Source organism: Panthera pardus, unplaced genomic scaffold (genome assembly GCF_024362965.1).
Source record: "Panthera pardus isolate Hobbes unplaced genomic scaffold, ASM2436296v1 HiC_scaffold_27, whole genome shotgun sequence".
In the NCBI taxonomy this organism is placed as follows: Eukaryota; Metazoa; Chordata; class Mammalia; order Carnivora; family Felidae; genus Panthera; species Panthera pardus.
Window position 1 is genome coordinate 92,154,613 of NW_026526843.1, and position 24,823 is coordinate 92,179,435.

Below are 24,823 nucleotides of genomic sequence, written 5' to 3' on the forward strand. Positions count from 1 at the left end.
GCTCATGCAGAATGCCACCCAAAAATGATCAGGGTTAGAATAATGGTTTCTTAATAATCAAAGTAAACTTGTTCTGTAAAGGGAAAAAGTGAAATATTTGAGACTTTGCAGGCCTTTTACAACCATTCAAGCATGCTGTCGTCGTATGAAAGCAGCCATAGACCATGGGGGAAATGCATGGATGTGACTGTGGTCCGGTGAAACTGTTTACAAAAACAGGTGGCCGGCTGGCTGAGCTTACCAACCTCTGCAGTAGAGTAAGAAGTGTTTCCCAGCCACTTAAAAAAATCAGACATTAATGGATCTGAGAACTTTTTTCTTTTTATTGTTCTCAGTTACAAACAGTGGGACACAAAGCATTTTTATATATTGTGTTCTTATTATCTTGGACTCAGAGGGAACTTACCAGGAAACCAAACCTGTACTCTCTTTATTAAAAGAAAGAAGGGCCACAAATCAACTTTTCCAAAACTAAAGTATTCCTTTTTTGATATATATTACCTAACTTTTCCCTAGTTGACAGATAATTTTATATCTTACTGTCTCGAAGTTCATTTTACCAGCTTAAAGAACATTTCTGAAAAGGTCCACATTTTGTGTTTTATTGATTTTTTCTATTTTTGTGGGGAAGATAGTTACCTAGTCTACCTAGAGAATCTTCCACACATACCAGACATGGCAGTCATGGCCCACTGACGGCCTCCTGTTAGCAGAAATCACATACAAGAAAGTGCACAGCCTACAGATGAAATTACCCCGCCTTGTAATTTGAGAAAGTAGATGTTCTTTACCCAGGAACAGCAATGAATCGCATTGGCGTGAACCCCTGACCCAATGACGGCTTATCCATACACTGAGTTTTAATCCACAAGATGGCTAGGGTACATTAAGTCAAGCAAAGTAGTTCCCTCTGAATTGTGGATCCGAAAATAAGGAGCATTAGTCAACAGAAGGAAAAGGGAGCAAAGAAGCAGAAGTCTGGTCAAGGATTAGGACAAGTTTTCTGATTGGCAGAACATTCGGCACAGCTTGCCCTCTCCTCTTTCTACACCCTCCAATCCAGGGAAGACCGACCATGCATCAGTACCAGCAGCAATGCTGAAAATGGTGTCGGCAGCGATTGTGGTGCACAGAGTAAGACAGGGAGCAGGTTGATGGGAATGGTCTGGCTTAGAATCACTAGCATAGGGTGACTTAAAAAACCTGTACAGGAATGTTCATGACAGTTTTAATAGTAATAGCAAAAGAAACTAGAAACCACTTAGATGTCCTTTAATGGGGTGGGTGGTTTAACCAACTGTGGTAGGTACATGGAATAGGACTTAGAAAAAAGGAATGCGTTATTGATGCGAGAACTTGCGTAAATCTCCAGAGACTTGTGTGGAGTCAAAAAGTCAATCCTAAAACGGTACATACTGGGTGAGCCCGTCTATAGAACATTTTTGAAACAACACTTTAAAAACTGGAGAATAAATTAGTGGGTGCCAGAGGGTAGAGATAGTGGGCAGGAGGGAGGTAGAAGTGGTTATAAAAGTATCTTGATTCTGGTGGTGGACACACAAACCTACATGTCATAAAATTCACATAAAACTGAATACATACAAATGACTATCAATAAAATTGGGGAAATGTTTAAAAAAATTTTTTTAATATTTATTTTTGAAAGATCGACAGAGTACAATGAGGGGAGGGGCACAGAGACAGGGAGAGAGAATCCCAAGCAGGCTCCACACTATCAGTGCAGTGCCAACGTGGGACTTGAACTCATGAACCTGGGAAAAAATAATTATTTGTCTTAAGACAGAAAACAATTCAGGCTTGAAAATAGCAAGCAAATATATTTGCATACAGGAGGGAATTTTCCTTCCCGTGGACATCCTGTGCCGGCCCTTAAAACAAACTCAGGAGCAAATAAATAAATTAAATAAATAAAGTAAATGTTATTAGGCAGAAGTAAGAAGCACACGGTGAAGAATCCAAGGGGATGCCGATGGCTCCAGCAAGTGGAAGTTGGAAGAAGGAAAGCTAGGGATGCCCAGACTCATGGACTAAGAAGGGAATAGAGTGAGAATGGCTCATCATAAAGTCAGAGAATCCCAGAGTTGGAGGGGACTTTGAGGTTGCCTCTGCTAACCTCCCGGCCCCAACAGAAATTCTTTCTACAAACACATTTGGCGGAAGGTTTATGAGGGAGGTTGTGTAGGGCCTGGATTAGAGGGTGCGGTGCGGTCTACATCCAAACCTAGCTGGCGGGGTAATGTCTTCCACTAAACTTGTCGCCTTTGATGCTGAAATCACTCGAGTAAGGAAGTATGGTCCGGTTTCCCGGAGGAAAAACACCGGGAGGGCTCTATCCCAAGCAAATACACACACGCGCGCACATTGAGGGTTGGTACAGGCTTTGAAAGATAGAATATTGAAATTCTTGTTTCGTCTTCTCTTTAAGGCATTTACTTCCCTGTGCAGTTTAGCTGTGCTGCCACCAGGGGACAGAAGGATGCCACTGTTTAAGTACTGATTGTGAACTTGAAAGTTTGTGCTTTCCTTGAGGTTCAAACAATGGCTCTGCTGGCTTTGATCTCTTACCCAAGATGTCTAGCCATAGATGTCCAGCTTTGCCTATTAAATGTATCCACTTGTTAAAATGATTCAAGTCTGTCAAACTTTAAACCCATCATCACCCTGGAACCCACGTTTTCCAGGCCTCCAAGTAGATAAGCAGGAGAAATACTGGCAGTCTGATTTATAGCAACTCTTCCTCAGAGAAATCACGGGAATTCGAGTCTTTCTGTTCCATTCGAGGTCTCTCGGCTGTATCTCATTTGTATTCCTCAGTGGCCCTTCCTGGCCGCCTCTTACCAACCTCCCAACGCCTACTCTCCTTCCCTGGTCTCTTCCCACATGCAACCCAGGCTGAGGTCAGTGACTCCTGCAGTAAATGTTCACTTAATGTTCACTGTGGGCCAGACACCGTTCCGGGCTCTGGGGGATCAAACCAAACCCTTCCCTCGTGGAGCTTACATTCCAGTGGAGAGGCAAACAATAAACAAATGTGCTCGGACAGTAATACTTGCTCTACAGAAGTCATAATAAATAAGAAGTAATGCACGTGTTACCAGACAGAGGTTCCGAACGCAGGTCCTGCTGCTCGCCACTCAAAAGTCAGTACTTGAGAGACACGTGATGGTCGGAGAGGAGAGGTTGCTTTATTCAGGAAGCTGGCAGCCTGGGAAAACAGCAGACGAAGGTCCCAAAGACCAGGTCCCCCCTCCGGGCATAGCGGGAGGTTTTTAAAGGGGAAGGCACGGGAAATGGTAATGGGGCTACACGCAGGAGAAGCTGGTGCTCAGCAGTTAATCATTTGTCCTTAGGACGCTTCCAGATTCTTCCATTCTGCCAGTAATCAAGGGTCCCAAGTGTCTCTTATTGAGGATACCATGTTCAGCGGCGGCTGTTTGAGTGCAGTCAGACCGTATCTTCCAGAAAATTTGGTCCTTTGTTCCTCAAGGCCAGTGGTCCGCAGGATCTCAAGGGAAGTAGGTTAGTTCTGCTACAAACCGGGGTTTAGGTCAGCGTGCAAGGAGCACATAAGTTCATCGGTTGGCGTGCTGTCACACAGGGGAGGGTGATAGGGAGTGATTCAAGGAGGTGGCAGTGGCAGGGCTGATGTTTTCCATGGGATTGTTGAGAGCAGACCTCCCTATGAAAGGGAATATTTGAGCTGAGATCTGGAGGTGATGGGGTGAGTCACAGATTTGTGGACAAGATGCATAGCAGGCAAAGGGAACCACAAGCGTAAAGATCTCAAGGTGAAACCAATCTTGGTATGTTTGTGGGACGACAAAGTGGCCAGTGTGGCTGGAGGTGCATGAGAAAGGGAGAGAGTGATGGGAAACAAGACCAAATAGGTCACAGGGGACTCGATCGCGTAGGGCCATTTGTGCGTGAGATGATGTAGCCCTGGTGGTTTCGAGCAGAGGAGTGATGTGGACACTGTGGCTGCCGTGTTGAGAGTAGACTGTGGGTGGGCAAGGGTGGAAGCAAAGAGCCCGGTGAGGAGGCCGTTGCCGTAGGTCAGGTGAGAGAACGGGGGCTCAGACTGGGATGGTGGCAGTGGAGGGGACGAGAGGTGGTCAGATTCTGGAAACCTTTTGAAGGTAGGCTTGACAGGATTTGATCATAAATTGCCTGTGGCATTTCAGAGAAAGAGGGGTCGGGGACAGGTTACAGTAGTGGCCGAAACAAATGGAGTTTTCCTTTTACTGCAGTGGGAAAGACTGTGGGGTAGGCAGGGAAGGAGGAGAAAAACTGCAAGAGTTGTGTGGACTCCTGAAAATTGAAGGAAAGGAAGTTTTATAAGAAGGACAGTGTGACCCACCGTGTCACGCGCTAACAAGGAGGGTGACATCTCTTCTGCAGCTGTGGCTACAGGTGCTGCCCGACTCACAGCGTCACTGGTATCGGTGGACTTTTCTGCCATGTCCAATGCTTGCTAGGTAGGGAGATGGTCCTCCTTTCCCGGGTGTTGGAGACAATTCTCATACTTGACCTCAAAATATGATGGTCTTCTGTGTTCTTTTCTCAGTTCCTAGGTTCCTGGAGCTCCACGAGAGACAGACAACTGAACTCTCACCTTGCACCAGGAGACAAAAGGGACATATCACCAAGAGCTGTATTCAGAAGTCTCCTCTCTAGCACACCCTGTTCAGCTCTTGGAGCAAGTCTAATAAGAAGAATCCACGGGGCTCCTGGGCGACCCAGTTGGTTGAACGGCCGCCTCATGATTTTGGCTCGGGTCATGATCCCAGAGTACTGGGATCGAGCCCCGTGTTGGGCTCCATGCTGAGCGCAGAGCCTGCTTAAGATTCTGCCTCTCTCTGCCTCTGCCCTCTGCTTGTGCGCACTTGCTCTTTCTCTGAAAACAACAACAACAACAAAAAAAAAACAAAACAAAAAAAAAGAAAGAAGGAAAAGAAAACAAAAAAAGAATCCAGCTTTCTCATTCAAAGTGTTTTTTTTCCACCTATAATGCTGCTTTAGGCTGACCATCTACCTCAGCCTCCCCCCCTGCCCCCCCCACCCCGCTTCATCACCATTACACTCTCACATCCAATCTTCCTAGATAATCACAAGCACTCCCAGACTCAGTTGCCCTATATCTGGAAACCATACTGCACTTTAGTTAATGACTATGCTTTAAACATTTTGTTGAAGTAAATGGAATTACTAAAATAGATGTACATTATCTTCAGTGTTAACTGTTTATTTAACATCATAACCTAATTGTACTTTTATATACTGTCACTAATCAAAATTCTAAGTTTGAAAGGGGAATTCTCTAGCAAGATCATCTTTTGAAGTAAACTTCCGTCCTGCATCCCAGTGAATTTTGGTATCTCTATTCATTTACCTTGATCGTCATTGTTCTATGAAGATACAGGGTAGTAGTTATGTTTTGTGGAAAACACACCATCCACATTTAAATCCTAACTCCTTTGTTTCCTAGATGTGTAACACTGGGGAAATTGCTTAATACCTCTATACTTCAATTTCCTCCTCTGAAAAGCAGGAATAATAACTATGAGGATTAAATGAGGTGAAGCATATAAAGTCCTCTGCACATAGTAGAAGCAGGGAGATGGGGCCTGCCCGAGCTTGGGTCTGTAAGGGAGGAAAATGTTGAACAGAGCCTCTTCTTATGCCCAACTGACATGCAGTGGTCAAGTAGTACAGGAAAAAGTAAACTTTTACTTTTATCTCTTTAAAGCACTGAGATTGGGAGTTGTTTGTTACTGCAGCATAACCTAATCCTGACTGACCGACACAGAAACTGAGATCGGAAGTAGGGCATACTGTAACGAAACCTAAAATTAGTGACTTTCACATGGTGATCTGTTGGTGGGTGGCAAAGAAACAGATATTTGAAGGTTGAAAAAGTGCAGATCTGTTATGCAGAGGCAAAATATTGTTTTAAAAGACATGTTGCCTCTAGTCACTTGGGAAGAACTTCGTGTATCTGTGAAACCTGTCTGGGTGGGAAAGATGGAAAACATAAGGTTAGTAACGTCGTTGTTGGCTACTCACTGAGAATTGACTGTCTTGCAAGTAGAAATTATAGTAACTCGGGTTTCAGTGAACATTCCTGGACTTTGAGCTTAATGCTTTGACAGGATGGGAAGCCTTTGGGGCTGTCAACTTTGGGCAAGGGCTGAGTGTATTTTGCATACAAAAAGATCATGAACTAGTGCTATTCTCCAAGTGTCCAGTATTACTTGTTGGGACATAGCAGGATGGCACTTTCCAGGACCCTTAATATTAGGTACAGGGAAGCCAAAGAAGTAAACACAGTCCCTTTCAAGTCATGTTAAACATGTGAGCCTCTATCCTGAAGCGGTAGGAAACTTTGAAGGGTTCTTAAAAGAGGAATGACAGAAGACGGGCTGGCCGGAATTGCATACCCCACCAGAATTCAGAACAGGCAATGCTTTGTCAACAATAACTATGCACCACTCCGATCTTGTGAAAAAGCATTAAATATTAAAAAACTAACACAAAATAACATAACATAACAACATAAAATATAACAAAATATAAAGGCAAGAATTCCCTTTCACCTAACCCCAAATCCATTCTCTTACTTCCCCAGATTATTATATCAATATTTTGGTGTGCATCTTTCCAGTCCTTGGCCATGTACCTGCACACACAGAGGCGCTTTTTTACGTTAATGGGATCATATATATAGATCTACCTAGATGACTGTATTATAAGTATTCCAGCATGTGGATATGCTATAGTTTCTTATCGACGTACCATTATGATGTTTCCAATACTGCATAAATGTCCTAACAAAAGTTAATTTCTCTTTTAAGCCCCTTCTGTTATATAGAAGTAAAATTAATTAGCCTCTTAAGAGTTATGGCTTCACTGTCACCCACGGAATTTGGGTCACAGTTCCAGAACCTTACACCAGCCAAGAGGTGGGAGCATTTGGACATTTCCTCCCAGCATCTGTCCATTTTTCTCATAAAACCTAGTATCTTTCAGCGATTCCTGTGCCACATCTGGGCACGTGAAATTGCTCCAAAAGGTTTCCCATGGGCATATCTACATAGCCTGATGGCATATCCCTTTTCTCCCTCACGTCTTCCCAATACTCCACCCCTTCTGTTGTACCTTTAATTTTATATTGTCAAGGTTAATTACTTTCCATTTTTAAACCACAGCTAATTCTTCTGTGCTTTGTCTATTAATGAATTCTAAAATTTAAAACAGATGGACGACACTTATACCATTATGACATATTTATGTCAAAATAATATGTAACAATTATATATATACGAATTGTGTGCTAGGATTATTTTGCCTTCTCCATGGATCTAAGCTCATGGCTATACCACTAAAAAGGGAATACTCCTAGACTGATATTTGAATGGGTTCCTTTTTTTAAAAAAAAATGTCTATTATTTGTTTTGAGACAGAAAGAGCCCACACGTGCGGCGGGGAGGGGCAGAAAGAGAATCCTAAGCAGCACTGTCAGCACAGAGCAAGTAGGGCTCACACTCATGGACCCTGAGATCATGCCCTGAGCTGAAATCAAGAGTCAGTTGCTTAACCGACTGAGCCACCCAGGCGCCCCTTTTTAACACTCCTATCAAATGTTTTTACCATATGCTCGAGAAGGCCAGCTCTCTTTATCCCTGCTCATTCCATCATGTTTCTTTATTTCCTGGAGATCATTGTGGGAGTACTCTTTTCTCCTGCTTCTCTCTGAAATAGCTGCTCAGCCTGAAATTCCACACAGCCATCATCCTGGGGCATTCTTTCTCTGCTTCCCTGGGTTAGACACATTGCTCTGTAGATCTTATTTCCTCATTTCTTTTAGTTACTTCCTCATTTTTCAAAACTACAGCGTCCAGTAACTTCTCAAGAAAGAGTTACGGGAGGTTAATTTTAGTATACCTAAAACTCTGAAAACATCTGACATTTCCAACTGTTCTGCCCCCTCACCGACACCAAAACTTTTCCATTTTAGCTGTATTGTTGGATATGAGGTGGTATTGCCTTGTGATCTTAATTTGCATTTTCCTGAGGGCTGATGATATTGATAATTTTTCATGTTTATTGGTTATTTGACTATGTCTTGTTGTGAAGTGGCTGTCCAAGTGGTTTGTTCATTTTTAGATGTTTTTTGTCTCTTTATTATAGATCTGTATAAGTTCTTTATATATTCAGAATATGAGTCCTTTATGGGCATATGTATTATACACATCTCCTCCCAGGCTGTGACTTGTCTTTTCATTTTCTTATTAATACTTTTTGATGAACAGAAGCTCCTAGTTTTAGAAAGTCCAATTTTAATTCTTTTATGTTTAGTAACCACTATATACTGTTTATTAAATCTTTGCCTATCCCCAAGATCATAAATATAGTTGCCTCTGTTCTATTCTAGAAGTTTTGTTTGTTACTTTCACTTTAGGCTACTTACGTCTATGCTTTCTCTAATTTTGAAATGTGGTATGAAGTAGAGGTTTAGCTTTATTTTATTCTATATGGATATATGATTGCTCCAGAAGCATTTATAAAAAAAAAAAAGACCATTCTTTATGTTGATTTAATTGCAATGGCACAATATATAGCTATAATATAATGTATAATATTAAGTTGAATATATATGAATTTGGATATATATATATATATGCCTATTTTTCTATTTTTGTTCTGATACCAGACTGTCTTAATTACTGTAGCTTCATAGTGCTAGTAGTATAAATTGGGACAACTACTTTGGAAAAGTCTGGCAGTGTCTAGTAAAGCAAACATATACTTACCCTATGACCCAGGAATTTGACTCCTACGTATTTTCCCAAGAGAATGAATGCATTTATTTACAAAAGGCATAGAAGAATGTTTGTACAGCTTTATTCATGACAGCCAACAATTGAGAATAAACCAGATGCTATTAGTGGAGAATGGATAAATGAATTTGAGTGGAGTCAAACAATTCAAGATTATACCACAATGAAAAAAGAACGAATTCCTGCTTCCCATAAAATGGATGAATCTCAGGAATATTTCTGAGTGAAAGACAGAAAACTGCATATACTACACGATTCTATTATATGAAATTCAAGAGCTTGCAAAACAGATATATGATATTAGAAGTCAAAATAGTAGTTACCTCTAGCGGGCAGCGTATTGACTGTCAAGGGGCATGATGAAAATTGGGTTCCAGAAATGTTTTGTATATTGATCTGGGTGATGTTACACAGGTACCTATACATGCACAGATTTATTGAGTTGTACGTTTAAGATTAGTGTTCATTATATACCTTGCTTTACATATGTCATATATCAATACATTAAAAAAAGGAAATGGAGGGGCTCCTGGATCGTTCAGTCAGTTGAGCGTTGGGCTCCTGATTTTCCAGGGTCATGGGATTGAGTCCTGCATTGGGTTCTGCGCTGAGCTCTGAGCGTGGAGCCAGCTTGGGATTCTCTCTCTCTCCTCCCTCTGCCTCCATGCATGTGCATGCATGTGCTCCCCCACAAAAAAATAAAAAATAAGAAATGGAAGTCTGAAAATATTTTTGTTCTGCCTCATAGTTGAGTGTTTAGCTGGGTTAAAGGACACAAACTGTGTGCTTCTTCTTAGATCCCCTCAAATGCCTCCTTACTTGCACTCTTGGACAGAGCCCCAACTGTGTGGGATTGCTCCTTTTCTTCCAGACTTCGATGAATTGTCCCAACACATCACAGGAGATCTAGTTCCTGACATGTACTGGATAATGGCTGGATAATGCAACCCAAGAGTGTGCATGTGTGTGTGTGTGTGTGTGTGTGTGTGTGTGTGTGCATGTGTGTCTTGGGGGTGATGAAAAGGAAAAACTGTTTTTCCTCTCAACACTACTTCACTTCTGGTCACGAAATGTGTGGACATCGTCCCATACTGACCAAATTTCCAGCATCACCTGGGTGTCCTACAATTCAATTCAGTTCTGACACTACCTGGAGTTAACTCAGATCTCACAAGTTCAGAGCTCAGTCCCACTAGGCTGCTCCCATTTCAGATGACAGTCACAAGTCCCAGGTTGTCATCTGTACTTCAGACTGATCGGCTCTAAGTCAGAGTTCCCATGACCCCCTCTTCAGATTTGATAATGTGTTAGAGCAGCTCAGGGAACTCAGGAAAACCATTTACTTATCATATGACAAGTTCATTATAAAAGGACACAACTCAGGAACAGCCTGGTGGAAGAAGCACATAAGGCAAGGTACATGGGAGGGGTTGAGGACCTTTCACGCCCTCTCAGGGTGCGCCACCCTCTCAGCACCTTGATGTGTTCAGTGACCTGGAAGCTTTCTAAACTCTGTAGTTCAGAGATTTTTGTGGAGGCTTCATCACATAGGCAGGATCAATTATTAACTTAGTTTCCAGCCCCTCTCCCTTCCCTGGAGAATGGGGGATGGGGCTGAAAGTTCCAAGCTTCTAATCATGGCTTGGTCTTTCAGGGGACCAGCCTCCATCCTGAAACTATCCAGGAACCCATCAAGAGTCACTTCATTATAAACAAAGGTGCTCCTATCACTCAGGAAATTCCAAGAAATTTAGCAGCTGTGTGTCAGGAACTGGGTCAAAGACCAAATGCTAGATCAAAAGATACTTCTAGCACCTTTATTGCTTAGGTAATTACAAAGATTTTAGGAGTTCTGGCCAGAAACCTGGAATGAAGACCAAAGTATAGATATTTCTTATTATATCAAGATATCACAGAAGGTTATGTTCCCTTGAAGTGAACTTGACCAATGGAAAACAGATAGGAATATACTGGGAAGATTCAAAAAAATGGGGGTAATTCATTTAGGCATTATTCTAGGAATATTCCCTTTCCAGTGTTATTGTCATGACATTAGATCCATAGAGAAGGAAAAATAATCCTAGCACACAACTCAGCTCAAAGTTAAAAATAGTTATATATATATAACTATATATATATAACTATATATATATATATATAACTATATGTATATATATATAACTATGTATACAACTATATATATATATAATGTATAATGCACTGGTTATTCAATGGACCCCATCAATATGATGCTTTGTGTTATTAGCTCAGATAAATTATCTTCTAATTTCTTTAATACTTTTCTCCCACCTGCTACTTCTGTACTGTCTTTCTGGAACTTGCATAGATTAGATAATGGACTGTACTTTTTTCAGTTTCATGTCACTATTCTCCTCCTTTATGTCTGGTATTCCCACGTCCCTAAACTCTCTGGCCTTTTTTAGGATAAGTAGGGCACCTCCTCAGATACTTCTGGTTTGGTTTCCTTCCTCCCAAGTCATGAATTATCATTTCTCCACCAATTATCCAATTTCTAGGAATATGTTGAAACTTTTTATCCCTTGAGGTCCTCATCCAGCCCTTTGCATGGGTTATCTATTATTTTTTTAAGTGCACTTTAAGAGCCTTGGGATACAGAGAAGGAAAATTGCTTAGGGTCAGTTTGCCATCTTGAACTGGCAGTGTCTAAATGTTTATTACATAGTTGAAGCTGCCTTTGCCATGTGACTTGTGCATTTCATGACTGTGTAACAGGACTATCTTTTTCTAAGTGTGAGGCATGTTTTTGATTCATTTAGCCAGTGCAAACTTTTAGAGACAAATTTAGAGTTCTCTGCTCTCTCAAAGCAATCAATACCACCTGCAGCAGACCTATACCCAGCAGGTCAAAACTTCTTCATTTCTGAAAATAACTAATTGTGCTTTTTAAATATCACTGAGAAAGAGGAAAGTGAAACAGTTGTTTGTATATCCTGTATTTTTCACTTCCAGCATAAGATTTAAGGAGTTATTTTTCGAAAAATAAAATTCTATTCTTCTTCCTTTAATGCCTTAAATGTCACAGAATTTCTATCTCCCCCTCCCCCATTTTAAAGCAAGCTAATTATTTATTTAAATTTTTTTTTAATGTTTATTGATTTTTAAGAGACAGAGTATGAGTGGGGGAGGGGCCAAGAGAGAGGGAGACACAGAATCCAAAGCAGGCTCCCGGCTCTGAGCTGTCAGCACAGAGCCCAACACGGGGCTTGAACTCATTAGCCATGAGATCACGACCTGAGCCGAATTCGGAGGTTTAACCAACTGAGCCACCCAGGCGCCCCACTAATTCTTTATTTTTATCTTTAAATTAATTTATAAGCAAATTTTCCTTATTTAGGTAGAATCTACACAAGTTCTCCTTTCCTTTCCCCCAGAAATCTGGACATTACTGTACTGGAAATGGACATACTAATTATGCAAAATTTACCAAAAAATCAGACACACTAATACAAAATTTAAGCCATCTGGGAACACCCTGGCACAAGCCATTCTCAATTCTTGAACTTTCCAGATGACTAAGGATTTACCTTTAAACATGGGCAGCAATCTTAACCATTACTCAAGAATATTTTAGCTGACTCCACATGTTTTAGCCCTTTTGTGAATGGACTGTTAAAAACATGATTGCCATTACACACATTATTGTACCAAATTGTAAGCTCTAATTAATATTCTCAGCTCTTGAGGTCCTGGATAATACACTTACCAGAGAAAAATTCAGGATATATAGCATTTGTTGAATGTATGTATGAATGAATGAATGAATACAGAAAGAAAGAAAGGCAGTACAATGACGCTCTTAGGTTCTGCTGGGGTATATGGACTCTTTTCCGTTATACCGAATGACCCCAGACTGCTGTGCTTCTGAGTTTTTGGGTCTGTTTGTAGTGTTCCTTTTTGCTCTTTCTTTAGATTCTCTTGTCTCAAATGTCTCTTGTTACGATTGTGTGTATACCTACCTCTAAAAATCCTTCTCTCTTCTTTAACTCACCACTTCTCATTTTTTTATTTAAACTGTTTAATTATTTTATTTATTTGAGAGAGACAGGGACAGCATGAGTGGGAAAGGGGCAACGAGAGAGGGAGAGAGAATCTCAAGCAGGCTCTGCTCTGCCAGCAGAGAGCCCGATGCAGGGCTCGAACTCACAAAACCATGAGATCATGACCTGAGCTGAAACCAAGAGTTGGATGCTTAACTGACTGAGCCACACGGGTGCCCCAGATGGCTGTATATTGGTATTGCCTTCTTGCATTGTAAAAGCCAGCACCCACAAGGTAGTCATTCTCTTCCAACCACTTATTAAGTATGGATTTGGGACCAAGATCACTAAGCTTCTTATGGCAAATTTAAAAACAGCTCTGAGTTTCTGATTGGTTTTATCGGAGTTTAATGTACTGTTTGTGGATTTAAGTTCAATTTTGGTTGCTCAGACACTTCCTCCTGCCCTCATCCCCACTTTTTACTTCTATTTCAGAGAATAAGATTGCCAGATAGCTTATTTCTACATGGTGAACAATGCGCTAGTTATTGGGGTAGAATTGTCTAATACGAATTACCTATATTTTCTAGATGGCAATACCTTTAGGTTCTATGAGCCCTGGGACTTTCAAAGCAAGCATAACTCCACATAAGTCATGACAATTCAGAAGATGTAGTGTTTTCCTCAAAGTAAAACCAATATATTTTTTATGGTAATTCCAGAAAAGTTTGCCATGCAATGTAAGCATGAATATAATCACCTAAAACTCTTGTACTGGAACCTCCATCTCTTTCATCAAGTTTTGATACTATTTATATCAGTAGCTTCGTCGCATAACAAATTACCCTAAAGTTAGAGGCTTTTAACAACAACTATTGGGGTGCCTGGGTGGCTCAGTCAGTTGACCGTCCAGCTTCAGCTCAGGTCATGATCTCACAGCTTGTGGGTTCGAGCCCTGTGTTGGACTCTGTGCTGAGAGCTCAGAGCCTGGAGCCTCTTCAGATTCTGTGTCCCCCTCTCTCTCTGCCCCTCCCCTGCTCTCTCTCTCTCTCTCTCTCTCTCTCTCTCTCACACACACACACACACACACACACACACAAATAAACATTAAAAACATTTTAAATAATAAAAAAATAAACAACAACAATTTATGTTTCTGAGCATCTACAAGTCCTCTGAGTGATTCTGTTGGTGTGAGCTGGGCTCACTTATGCACCTGCAATCAGCTATAGGTTGCCTGAACAGTTCTGTTAATCTTGGGCTCTCTCTCACATGTCTGTCTGGGGTCTTGGTGGGCACTGCTAGGCTGAATTTGCTCTGCCCTACATGTTTCCCCTCACGCAAGCTAGCTTGGACATACTATCGTGGAAAAGGGAAAAGAGTAAAAGACACCAGAAGCATGCCAGTTTTCTTGAGGTCTAGACTCTGGAATTCACACATCAATTTTGCTGCATTCTATTGGTCAGTCCGTGCAAGTCACAAGAATAGCCCAGATTCAAGGAGTGAGCAAAATAGACTCCCTCTCTCGATGGAAGGAACTGCAAAGTCACATTGCAACAGACATGGATACAGAGAGAAGTAGAAAATTGGGGTCAAATTGCAATCAATGTTAACATTATTTATGTTTTTGAAAGCAAGGAAAAAGCCACTCCATTTTATTTTAACATTCCCCATTTCGTTTCACTCCTTCTAGTTAATGCTGATACCACCTATTTATGTTTCATTTTTCCCTATTCCCATCTCTTTGCCTTTGATATGCAATACCTTAAAGAAGAAGATGCCTCAAAACGCATTTTTATATATACCAAAGGGAAAGTAAAGTTTGCTGAACATTTGCTACAAAAGAAAAAAGTGCAACAACTCACGATCTTAAAGGGTGTTTTACAGCCTACTTCCATTGTGAGTTGGAAGTGGTCAGCTGACTGTTGCCTTTGATCTCAGTCAAGTCACAGGCACGGTTGCCCTAGCAGAATGAAACGCCAGGTGATAAATGCAGCAGAAAGTTGTCAACACAGATGTCTGAGTTTAATATTTTAGCTGTGGGTGATACAGAGCCTCCAACTGGAAAACAGGATGATCAGATAGCTCTGTGAACCGTCGGTAGCTAGATCTGGAATAACCACCACGTGAATGGTGTGCCCTGGTGATCTTTAGCCAACACAGACACATTAATTAACCTCAGGAGATGTTTAGGTAGCGTGATTTTTTTAAATCAACCTGTGCAAGGAGCTCTGAAACTTGCTCTCAAATCTCTTAGGAAGGACAAAGATGACTCCTTCATTATGCCCTGAATTTCCCCCCATCTGACCTGAAGGAGTGATGTTTAGCTGTTTCCATGGGAGTGGGAGGGTTAGAGATTTTATTGTCACTTAATTGGGAATTGCATGACTAAAAACAGGAAGCACTGTTTAGCAATCAAGTGATCTAACATAATGGTACCCTTAGGGATTACTTAATATTTTAATGTAATTCTAAAATTTATGAAGAACTTTTGAGCCTGATTTTCATAGAAATCAAGCTTACTATATTTGAAGCAGTCTTCTCTGATGGATAAATTTCAGAATACAATACTTTGGGCTGTTTTCAAAAGTCAGACAGGCACAGTGCCCAGGTCATTGGCTCTCAGAGCAATATTGTGAAAATAAATTCACAGTGGCTGCTGTTCACGTACAATCTTTCCACAACCCAGTATGCATCAAAATTTAGTTTCTTCTTATACTTTAAACTGCTTCCTTTTTTTAAAAATTTTTTTTAACGTTTATTTACTTTTGAGACAGAGAGAGACAGAGCATGAACGGGGGAGGGTCAGAGAGAGAGGGAGACACAGAATCTGAAGCAGGCTCCAGGCTCTGAGCCGTCAGCACAGAGCCCGACGCGGGGCTCGAATCCACAAACTGTGAGATCATGACCTGAGCCGAAGTCAACTGACTGACCCACCCAGGCGCCCCTAAACTGCTTCCTTAAAAACTTCTAATCTATTAGCAATAATGAGTATTAATTGGAATATCCAATTGTTGAGATTCCTCATCAAGATGACAAAAACTACAGTTTTAAAAGAACCTCAGGCCACCTGGTGGATCTTTTGTTAAATTGTTAGAAATCTCTAGGGGTCAGACAACCTAGCCTACATCAGCAATTTATTTTTCACCCAACAACACTTACAGTTGTGAAATTATGTCCCTTTATAACTTACCTTCATCCTCACACAATTTTATTTCATAATACACACACACACACACACACACACACACACACACATACACATACATGCACACATTCATGCAATGTACAATAGTTGGCCCGTCTCTGCCAGATAGAGATACATTATAAATAAAATAAATACCAAAAAGTAGATTTCATACATATTGTTAAAATCTTTTAATGTATATTTATATTTGAGAGAGAGAGACAGAGCACAAGTGGGGGAGGGGCAGAGAGGGAGGGAGACACAGAATCTGAAGCAGGCTCCAGGCTCTGAGCTGTCAGCACAGAGCCGGACTTGAGACTCGAACCCATGAACCATGAGATCATGACCTGAGCTGAAGTCAGAGGCTTAACTGACTGAACCACCCAGGTGTTCCAATTTTATACATATTATTGAGTCATCCTAGAGCCTTCTTTACTCCAAGAAAGATACTTTCATTTCTTGATAGGTCCCATCTTATTTTAATTTGAAAGTAAAAATTAGGTTACATGGAATAAATGGTAACATAGGAGAAGCCAGCTCTCCAGCCTTCCTCCCCACAGAGATAATAATTAGACACTATCCATGAACAAAAACAGCCCTGGGAGAGCTCTTGAGTCCACTTAGGACACTTTAGAAACACAGTTGAACAAAAAAAACTGAGATTAATAACACAACAAGAGAAGGAAAACAAATTCATTTTGCTGCATCATCCCATCTCCCAGGCCACCATTGTTAACACCAAGAAGGAACTTCCCAGTTAGAAAGAGTTTCTCTCATCCGAAGAATGGGCTAAGTGACCAGCTTCCCCAGCCTTCTGGGACACTGCATAAAGGTTCCGTTTCACCTTTACCCCACCCAGACCTGCAAAGTTGAGATGTATTGAGCCAGCTAAGAATATGGAAGAAAAACAGAGGCTGTTATTAGCAAACACAGAGCAGCAGCCATTGTTCATAGAGACCTGCTCTGCAGAAGAACTCAGTAGATTTTGCCACTGATGAGGCCAAAGGCCAGCACAGCTGCCATGGACCCCATGCACATCTCTCTAACTTTTGCCCCAAGGATATTCATTTGCTGATGCTGGCTGTTTGACTTCTCCTGCTCCCTTCCCCCTCCCATCCTTACCAGAGCCTGGGACCAGCACCGGCAGCCATTGAAGTCTCTGTGGCTGGACAAGTGTTGACACGCACCCACCGAAATCCCTGCCCATCCCCACCAGAGCCCAGGAGCCATGCTCACAGCCAGCTCTAGCTTCTGCAGCTGCACAAATTCAAGACATCAGTCTAGGACCCCCTAGCTGACCCCACTACTATACTTGATCTGAAGGCTAGCCCCTTCAGCTGTGTACCTGCCCACCACTGGCCTGACACCAGTCGTTGGCTTCCACTGCGGCCATCAAGCACAGGGGAAGAGTATATAGCCATGGGTGCTGCATCAACAACTAGGGCCTTTGCAGATGCTTGTGGACCCAGATCAAGCCCCATCTTCCATCACTGGCTGGCACCACCATGCCTACCTATAACTAACCCCTCTGGCTTTATATGTGTACACTCCCAGCCTGAACCTGTCACCAGCCTCCACTGCAGTGTGCATTCCTGTGAGGAGCGTATGCAACCATAGGAGAGCACACCAACATCCAGGTCCTCTGCAGCTGCTAGTGAGCCCATAGTTAGCCCCGGTCCTTGTTACCTGTTCTGGTGCCCATCATTACGAGTGTGTCTACAGCTGACCCCAGCCACTACATAGGCACCTGCAGCTGGCCCCTGTAGTCAAGTGTGTGTATTATACCACCAGTTCTGGACACCACCACTGCCTACCCTGATCTTCAACTACTGGAACTGGAGGTGCTATTTCGAACCCCAACAGCCCTTGCAGACATTGAAGACTCCTCACAGTGCTCACTAAGGACCACATAGTTATTGATGCCATGGATAGATCAAATGATAGGTCATAAAACAAGTCTTAGCAAATTTAAGAAGGCTGAAATCCTAAGTGTCTTTTCTGACCACAATGGTACAAAACTAGAAATCAATAGCAGGAGGAAACTGGAAATTTTACAAATACATGGAGATTAAATAACACATTCCTGAATAACCAATGGATCAAAAAAGAAATCAAAGGTAAATCAAGAAATATCCCTAAACAGACAAAAATGGAAACCCAATACGTCAAAAGTTATGGGATGCTGCAAAAGCAGTTCTATGAGGGAAGTTCATAGCAATACATGCCTACATTAAGAAACAACTCAAATAAGCAACCTCACTTTAATCCTCAAAGAACTAGAAATAGAACAACAAACTGCTAGCCCAAAGTTAGCAGAAGGAAGGAAATAAAGATCAGAGCAAAAATAAATAAAACAAACACCAGAGAAATAACAGAAAAGATCAATGAAACTAAGACCTGGTATTTTTGTAAAGATAAGCAAAATTGACAAAAGTTTAGCTATACTAACTCATAATAAAAGAGATACGACTCAAATGAATAAAATCAGAAATGAAAGAGACATTATAACTGATGTCACAGAAATACAAAGGATCATGAGAGAATACAAACTGGATAACCCAGAAGAAATGGATAAATTCTAAGAAACATACAATCTACCAAGGCTGAATCATGAAGAAATACAAAATCTGAACAAACCAAAAAAAGAGTAAGGAGATTGAATCAATAATCAAAAACCTCCCAACATAGAAAACTCTAGGACCAGATAGTTTCACTGGTGAATCCAACCAAACATTTAAAGAAGAATTAACCCCAACCTTTCCCAAACTTTTCCAAAAAATTGAGGAGAAGGGAACATTCCCAAATTCATATTATGAAGCCAGTATTATCCTGATACCAGGGCCAGATAAGGACATCACAAGATAAAAAAAATTATAGGCTAATGAACACAGATGCCAAGATTCTCAACAAAATACTAATAAACCAAATTCAACAGCACACTAAAAGGATTGCATGCCATGGTCAAGGGGTATTTGTCCCTGGGATTCAAAGATTATTCAATATACACAAATCAACAAATGTAATATATCACATTAATAGAAAGATAAAAATCATATGGTCATCTCAATAGATGTCGAAAAAGCATTTGACAAAATTCAATATCCTTTCAGGATAAAAATTCTCATAAATTGGGTATAGAATGAAAATGCCTCAACACAATAAAGGCCATACATTGACAAACCCACAGCTAATATCATACTCAATGGTGAAAGGTTGAAAGCTTTTTCTCTAACATCAGGAACAGGACAACGGTGCCCCCTCTCATCACTTCTATTCAACAGAGTACTGGAAGTCCTAGCCAGAGCAATCAGGCAAGAAAATTAAATAAAAGACATCCAAATAGTAAAGGAAAATTAAAATTGTCTTTGTTTGTAGATGATATGATCTTGCATAGAGAGAATTGTCAAGACTCCACCCAAAAAAAGCTAGAACTAATCAATGAATTCAGTAAAGTTGCAGGATACAAAAATCAAAAACAGTTGTGTTTCTATACACTAACAACAAAAGATCTAAAAAAGAAACAAAACGCTCCCATTCACAATAGCATCAAAAATAATAAAATCCTTAGGAATAAATTTAACCAAGGTGGTGAAATATCTGTATACTGACAACTACAAGAATTGAATGAAAGAAACTGAAAAAGATAGAGACAAATGGTAAGATATCCTGTGTTATGCATCAGGAGAATTAATAGTTAGAATGTCCATATTATCCAAAGCCATCTATAGATTCAATGCAATGCCTATCAAAATACCAATGACACTTTTCACAGAAATAGAATAAACAATTCTAAAATCTGTATAGAGCCACAAAAGACCCCGAGTAGCCAAAGCAATCCTGAGAAAGAACAAAGTTAGAGGCAAACTATGCTACAAAGCTATAGTAATCAAAACAGTATGGTGCTGGCGTAAAAGCAGACACACGGACCAATGGAACAGAATTGAGAGCCTAGAGATAAACCCCCATATATGGTCAACTAATATTTGACAAGAGAGCCAAGAATACTCAGTGGAGGGGAAAAGATAGTCTCTTCAGTAAGTGGTGCTTGGAAAACTGGATAACTACATGCAGAAGAATGAAATTATTCTATCTGACACTACTCGCAAACATGAACTTGAAATGGATTAAAGACATGACTGTAAGACCTGAAACCATAAAACTCCTAGAAGAAAACATAAGGAAAAAACTCCTTGATGTTAGTCTTGGCAGTGATTTCCTGGATATGACACCAAAACCACAAACAATAAAAGCAATAATTTATAAGTGGGACTACATCAAACAGACAAAAAGCTTCTACACAGTGAAGGAAATGACAAACAAAATGAAAAGGCAACCTACTGAATGGGGTAAAATGTTTGCAAATCATACATTGGATAAGGGGTTAATATCCAAAATATATAAAGAGCCTCTTAAAACTCAATAGCAAAATCAAGAAATCCAATTAAAAACTGGGCAGAGGGGGCACCTGGGTAGCTCAGTCGGTTAAGTGTCTGACTTCGACTCAGGTCATGGTCTCACAGTTTGTCAGTTCAAGTCCTGCATCGGGCTCTCTGCTGTCAGCACGGAGCCTGTTTCAGATCATCTGTCCTCCTCTATCTCTGCCCAACTCCCCCCCCCCAATAAGTAAACATTTTAAAAAATTGTCAGAGGAATTAAATAGACAGTTTTCCAAAGAAGACATATAAATGGGCAACAGGTACATGAAAAGGTTCTCAACATTACTCATCATCAGAGAAATGCAAATCAAAACCATCATGAGATATCACCTCGCACCTGTTAGAATGGCTATCATCAAAAAGGCAAGAGATGACAAGTGTTGGCAAGAGTGGGGAGAAAAGGGACCCCTTGTGCACTGTTGTTGGGAATGTAAATTGGTGCAGCCACTATGGAAAACAATATGCAGGTTCTTCAAAAAATTAAAAATAGAACTATCCTATGATCCAGCAATCCCACTTCTGGGCATATATCCAAAAGAATTGAAATTATTATCTCATAGAGATATCTGCATTCCCGTGTTTACTGCAGCATGATTTCACAACAGCCAAGATGTGGAACAACCTAAGTGCCCATCGACAGATGAATTGATAAAGAAAAAGTTATATATATATAATATTTATATATATTTATATTTATATATAATATTTATAATATTATAAAATATATAAAATATTTGTATATATAATAATATAATAATACTCCATTGTGTATGGAATAACATTTTTCTTTCTCAGTCATGAGAAGGAAGGAAATACTGCAATTTGCAACAACCTGGATGAACCTTGAGGGCATTATGTTAAGTGAAATAAGTCAGACAAAGAAAGACAAATGCGGTATGATCTCACATATATATGGAATCTAAAGAAGCCGAACTCAGAGAAACAGTGGTTACTAGGTGCTGGGGTGTGGGGGAAATGGAGAGATATTGGTTAAAGTGTACAAATTTACAGTTACAAGATGAAAATGTTCTGGGGATCTAAGGTACAGCATGGTGACTATGGCTAATAATACTGTATTGTATATTTGGATGTTGCTAAGAGACTAAATCTTAAATGTGTTCACCAAAAAAAAAAAAATCATTGGTAAGTATGTGATGAGATGGAGGTGTTAGCTAACACTACGGTGGTAATCATTCTGCAATATATAAATATATCGAATCAACTCTTTGTACATCTTAAACTTACACAATGTTATATGTCAATTATATCTCAAAAAAATCTAGGAAAAAAAGAAAAGAAATTGGCAGATTACTGAGGTTTCAGAATACAGATATTTTGTAACCATCATTGTAAAAATTGATTCAGTGAAATTTCATTAATGTATGCTAAAACGACTGGGTAAAAGGCTATTGGAGAAAATGAGATTTGTAAGGTCCCAAAGTATCCCCAAATGTGACTTACTAGTTACAGAAGTAAAATGAAACCTTTCCATTTATACAGAGAAACCTGGTGATAAACTTAATACCATCAATAACAGGACCAACTGACAATGGCTACCCTCTAACGCAGTGCACTGAGGATACAACGTCACTTGTACATAGCCTAGAGAGTAAACGTTGGTTCTGTGACAGTGTTAAATTTCTTGGATTTGTTCACTGCCTTGTGGTTATATAGGTAAAAGTTGTTCTTTGGAAAAACATTCTTTGGTGAATCATCATGTGGTATGCTTTAAATATCTTACAATTTTATTGGTCAATTATACCTCAATAAAGCTAAGGAAACATTATAAATAAATATAAATAAATAAAAGTAATAAAAATTAACGTGAATTGGATTAACCAGCGTTTCTTAAAAGTTTTTAAATGTTTATTTATTTTTGGGGAGGGGGGGCGGGTAGGGGCTGAGAGAGAGGGAGGCACAGAATCCGAAGCAGATTCCAGACTCTGAGCTGTCAGCACAAGCCTGATGTGAGGCTCAGACTAGGGGTTCTTTGTCTTTGAGAGATTCTTTCCACAAGGTGAGGTGACACTGTATTGTCTCCTACCACTGCTGTGAGGGTCCCTAGGACGTGAGCAATAGAACTCAGTACCCAGTTTTCCCTTCCCAACCCATAAATCACGACATGTTTGGCATGTCACGTGCAAAAACACAGACTCTCAACCCCACTGGGGCAGAGCAAATCTTTGCTGTTTGAATCCACCCTTTAATAAGAAGATCAATAACACAGACACCAACAGAAGCTCATCAGTTTTAATAGTTGAGCACGGTTTTAACAGTTCTTCCTAGGATTATATCCCAGAGCCCCCCCTCCCCACCAAAGGACTCAAATACAGCACCTACAAGTATTCAAATTTCATAAATGCAATATTGCAAAAGCAGGAGAACTCAGAGAAGCCTTCATAGCGTTGAGATTAAAAACAATGCTTAATCATCCTCTTGGTACCTGTTGCTAAGCGCTAAATACTAAAAGCTGAAAAAGCTGTATTGGCAGCTGGCAGCTAGCTGCTTGGGAGAAGAATATGGTAATGGCGAGCACTTTCACACTTCATTTTTCATCTCATAACCAGGATAACACAGGACAGGGCTCTCTGGTTTGGTAACTATTCTGGTATCAAGGTAAAAAACCCTGGAGAAATATTTTCAGAGCCACAAATGGAGTTGGTTTTACTCATGCCACAGGGTTAGAGACGGCCAGGATTCTCAGAATTTTCAGAACCGTGATTGCTTCTTCACACATTGGTATAAAGAACCGAAACTATGAGCACAGAGCCTGAGTCATAGTAAACAGCACAATAAAAATTTGGTGAATGAATCAAGTGATACCTGGGTTTCAGTATGAACAGGCTGGACCTAAGTTTCTCTAAGTAAAAACCTTCCTGGGACATTCTGGGGAGGCAACATTCTCACAGCAAGCCTGACTTGTCAGGACCCGCCCTCAGTGACCTGCATGTCCCGGGAGCCCAAAGGAACAACTGAGTTATTACTACTTCATCCCAGTCCAATGCATATGCCCATCCAGCGTCAAAATTTGCAACCAGAATCTCAGATTCAATACCACATGTAATCAAAACAAAATGAATTATGTGTAAGCCTCCTTCAATTACATTCAATACATAACAAGACTAAGAAATCTAGGGTGGAAAGTGACCAGTGTGAGACCTTTTTTGCTTTCTTTCATTCTCCTGTTCTCTTCCCCCTTCCCTCACCCTTTCCTCCTAAACCAGTCTTGTGCCCTTCCCCCAGCTTTCTTTTCTTCCTTCCTCATTACCAAAGTAGTTCTAAATATCTGTGGCTTCAGAGGGTGGGGCAAATAAAGCTGTTTTAGTTTCCAGAAATAGAAGCAGTTCTAAGAAAAAAACCAACTGTTTCTGGCCACACTAACAGTGATTTAGAGGCTCTCTCTTGAACTCATGGATATCTAGAACATTCTATGGGGTGTGAATTCAATAGCTACACAGTAAAGCTGGGGATTTTCATTTCTAGGGCATGAATTTGTTGATGGTGATGATGATGATGATAATGATGATATGACAATAAAACATTAGCCACACAAATAAGAGACATTTTGTGTGTGTATTTAAATAAAACAAGGGGTAGATGCTTTTTAAAAGCAGATGGGCATATCACATACCTATTTGTCCCAGTTTTTAGTTTAAGGCAGCCTGGTATCATGGAAAGACCACAAAACCCGGAGCGACGTGCACTAGGTCCAAGCTTCATAATGTTAAGGAAGTTACTTCACCATTTCGAGTCCCTATTTTTTTTATCCTAAATACTGAGCCCAGGAATCCTTGTCCTACCTTTCTCTGGCATTACTGTGAGTGAAAAATGAAATACAGTTTGTAAAAGTGCTCTGAAAACCATAAAGCCCCATACAAATGCAAATTACCACTATCAAATGATCTTTGACATCTCTGACATCCCTTTCAGGGAAAACCTGCACATTGTAACTTCATTTTCTCTCTCTTTTTAAGGGGGGAACTTACATTATCAACTAGCATTATTGGGTTGGGTACTTGGCAGCATAATCCTCACTGATTTTCTCGTGGAAGAGACCAGTTAGAAGTTTTCCTTGTTGAAAATGAAATGCACTCCCCGAGGGCCAGACTCAGAGTTGGAGATGCACTGTTTACTGAGGGTTTCCGCCAAGGCTTCAGGTCCGCAGAGGAAAACTCCTATTCTGGTACTTTGGGGAAAGAAAGGAAAAATAAACCGTTTTAGGCTTTTGGATGAGATAGACTACAAAGCACGTGAGGGAATCTCTTATTTCCCTCTGCCCCTGTGTCTTTTCCACTAATGGCAGAGTTCGGATTACCCTGCAGG

At 40.5% G+C, this 24,823-nt stretch overlaps 1 protein-coding gene across 1 annotated transcript in view; it reads right to left on the minus strand.

Moving 5' to 3' along the window:
* Window positions 1–22,736: 22,736 nt before the first annotated feature.
* Window positions 22,737–24,823, minus strand: part of LOC109248000 (cytochrome b-245 heavy chain) — a 33,686-nt gene continuing 31,599 nt past the window's right edge. The window contains exon 13 of the mRNA XM_019417267.2: window positions 22,737–24,686. Coding sequence (XP_019272812.1) covers window positions 24,560–24,686 — 127 coding nt within the window. The 3' untranslated portion in view covers window positions 22,737–24,559. The remainder of the gene's footprint in view (window positions 24,687–24,823) is intronic.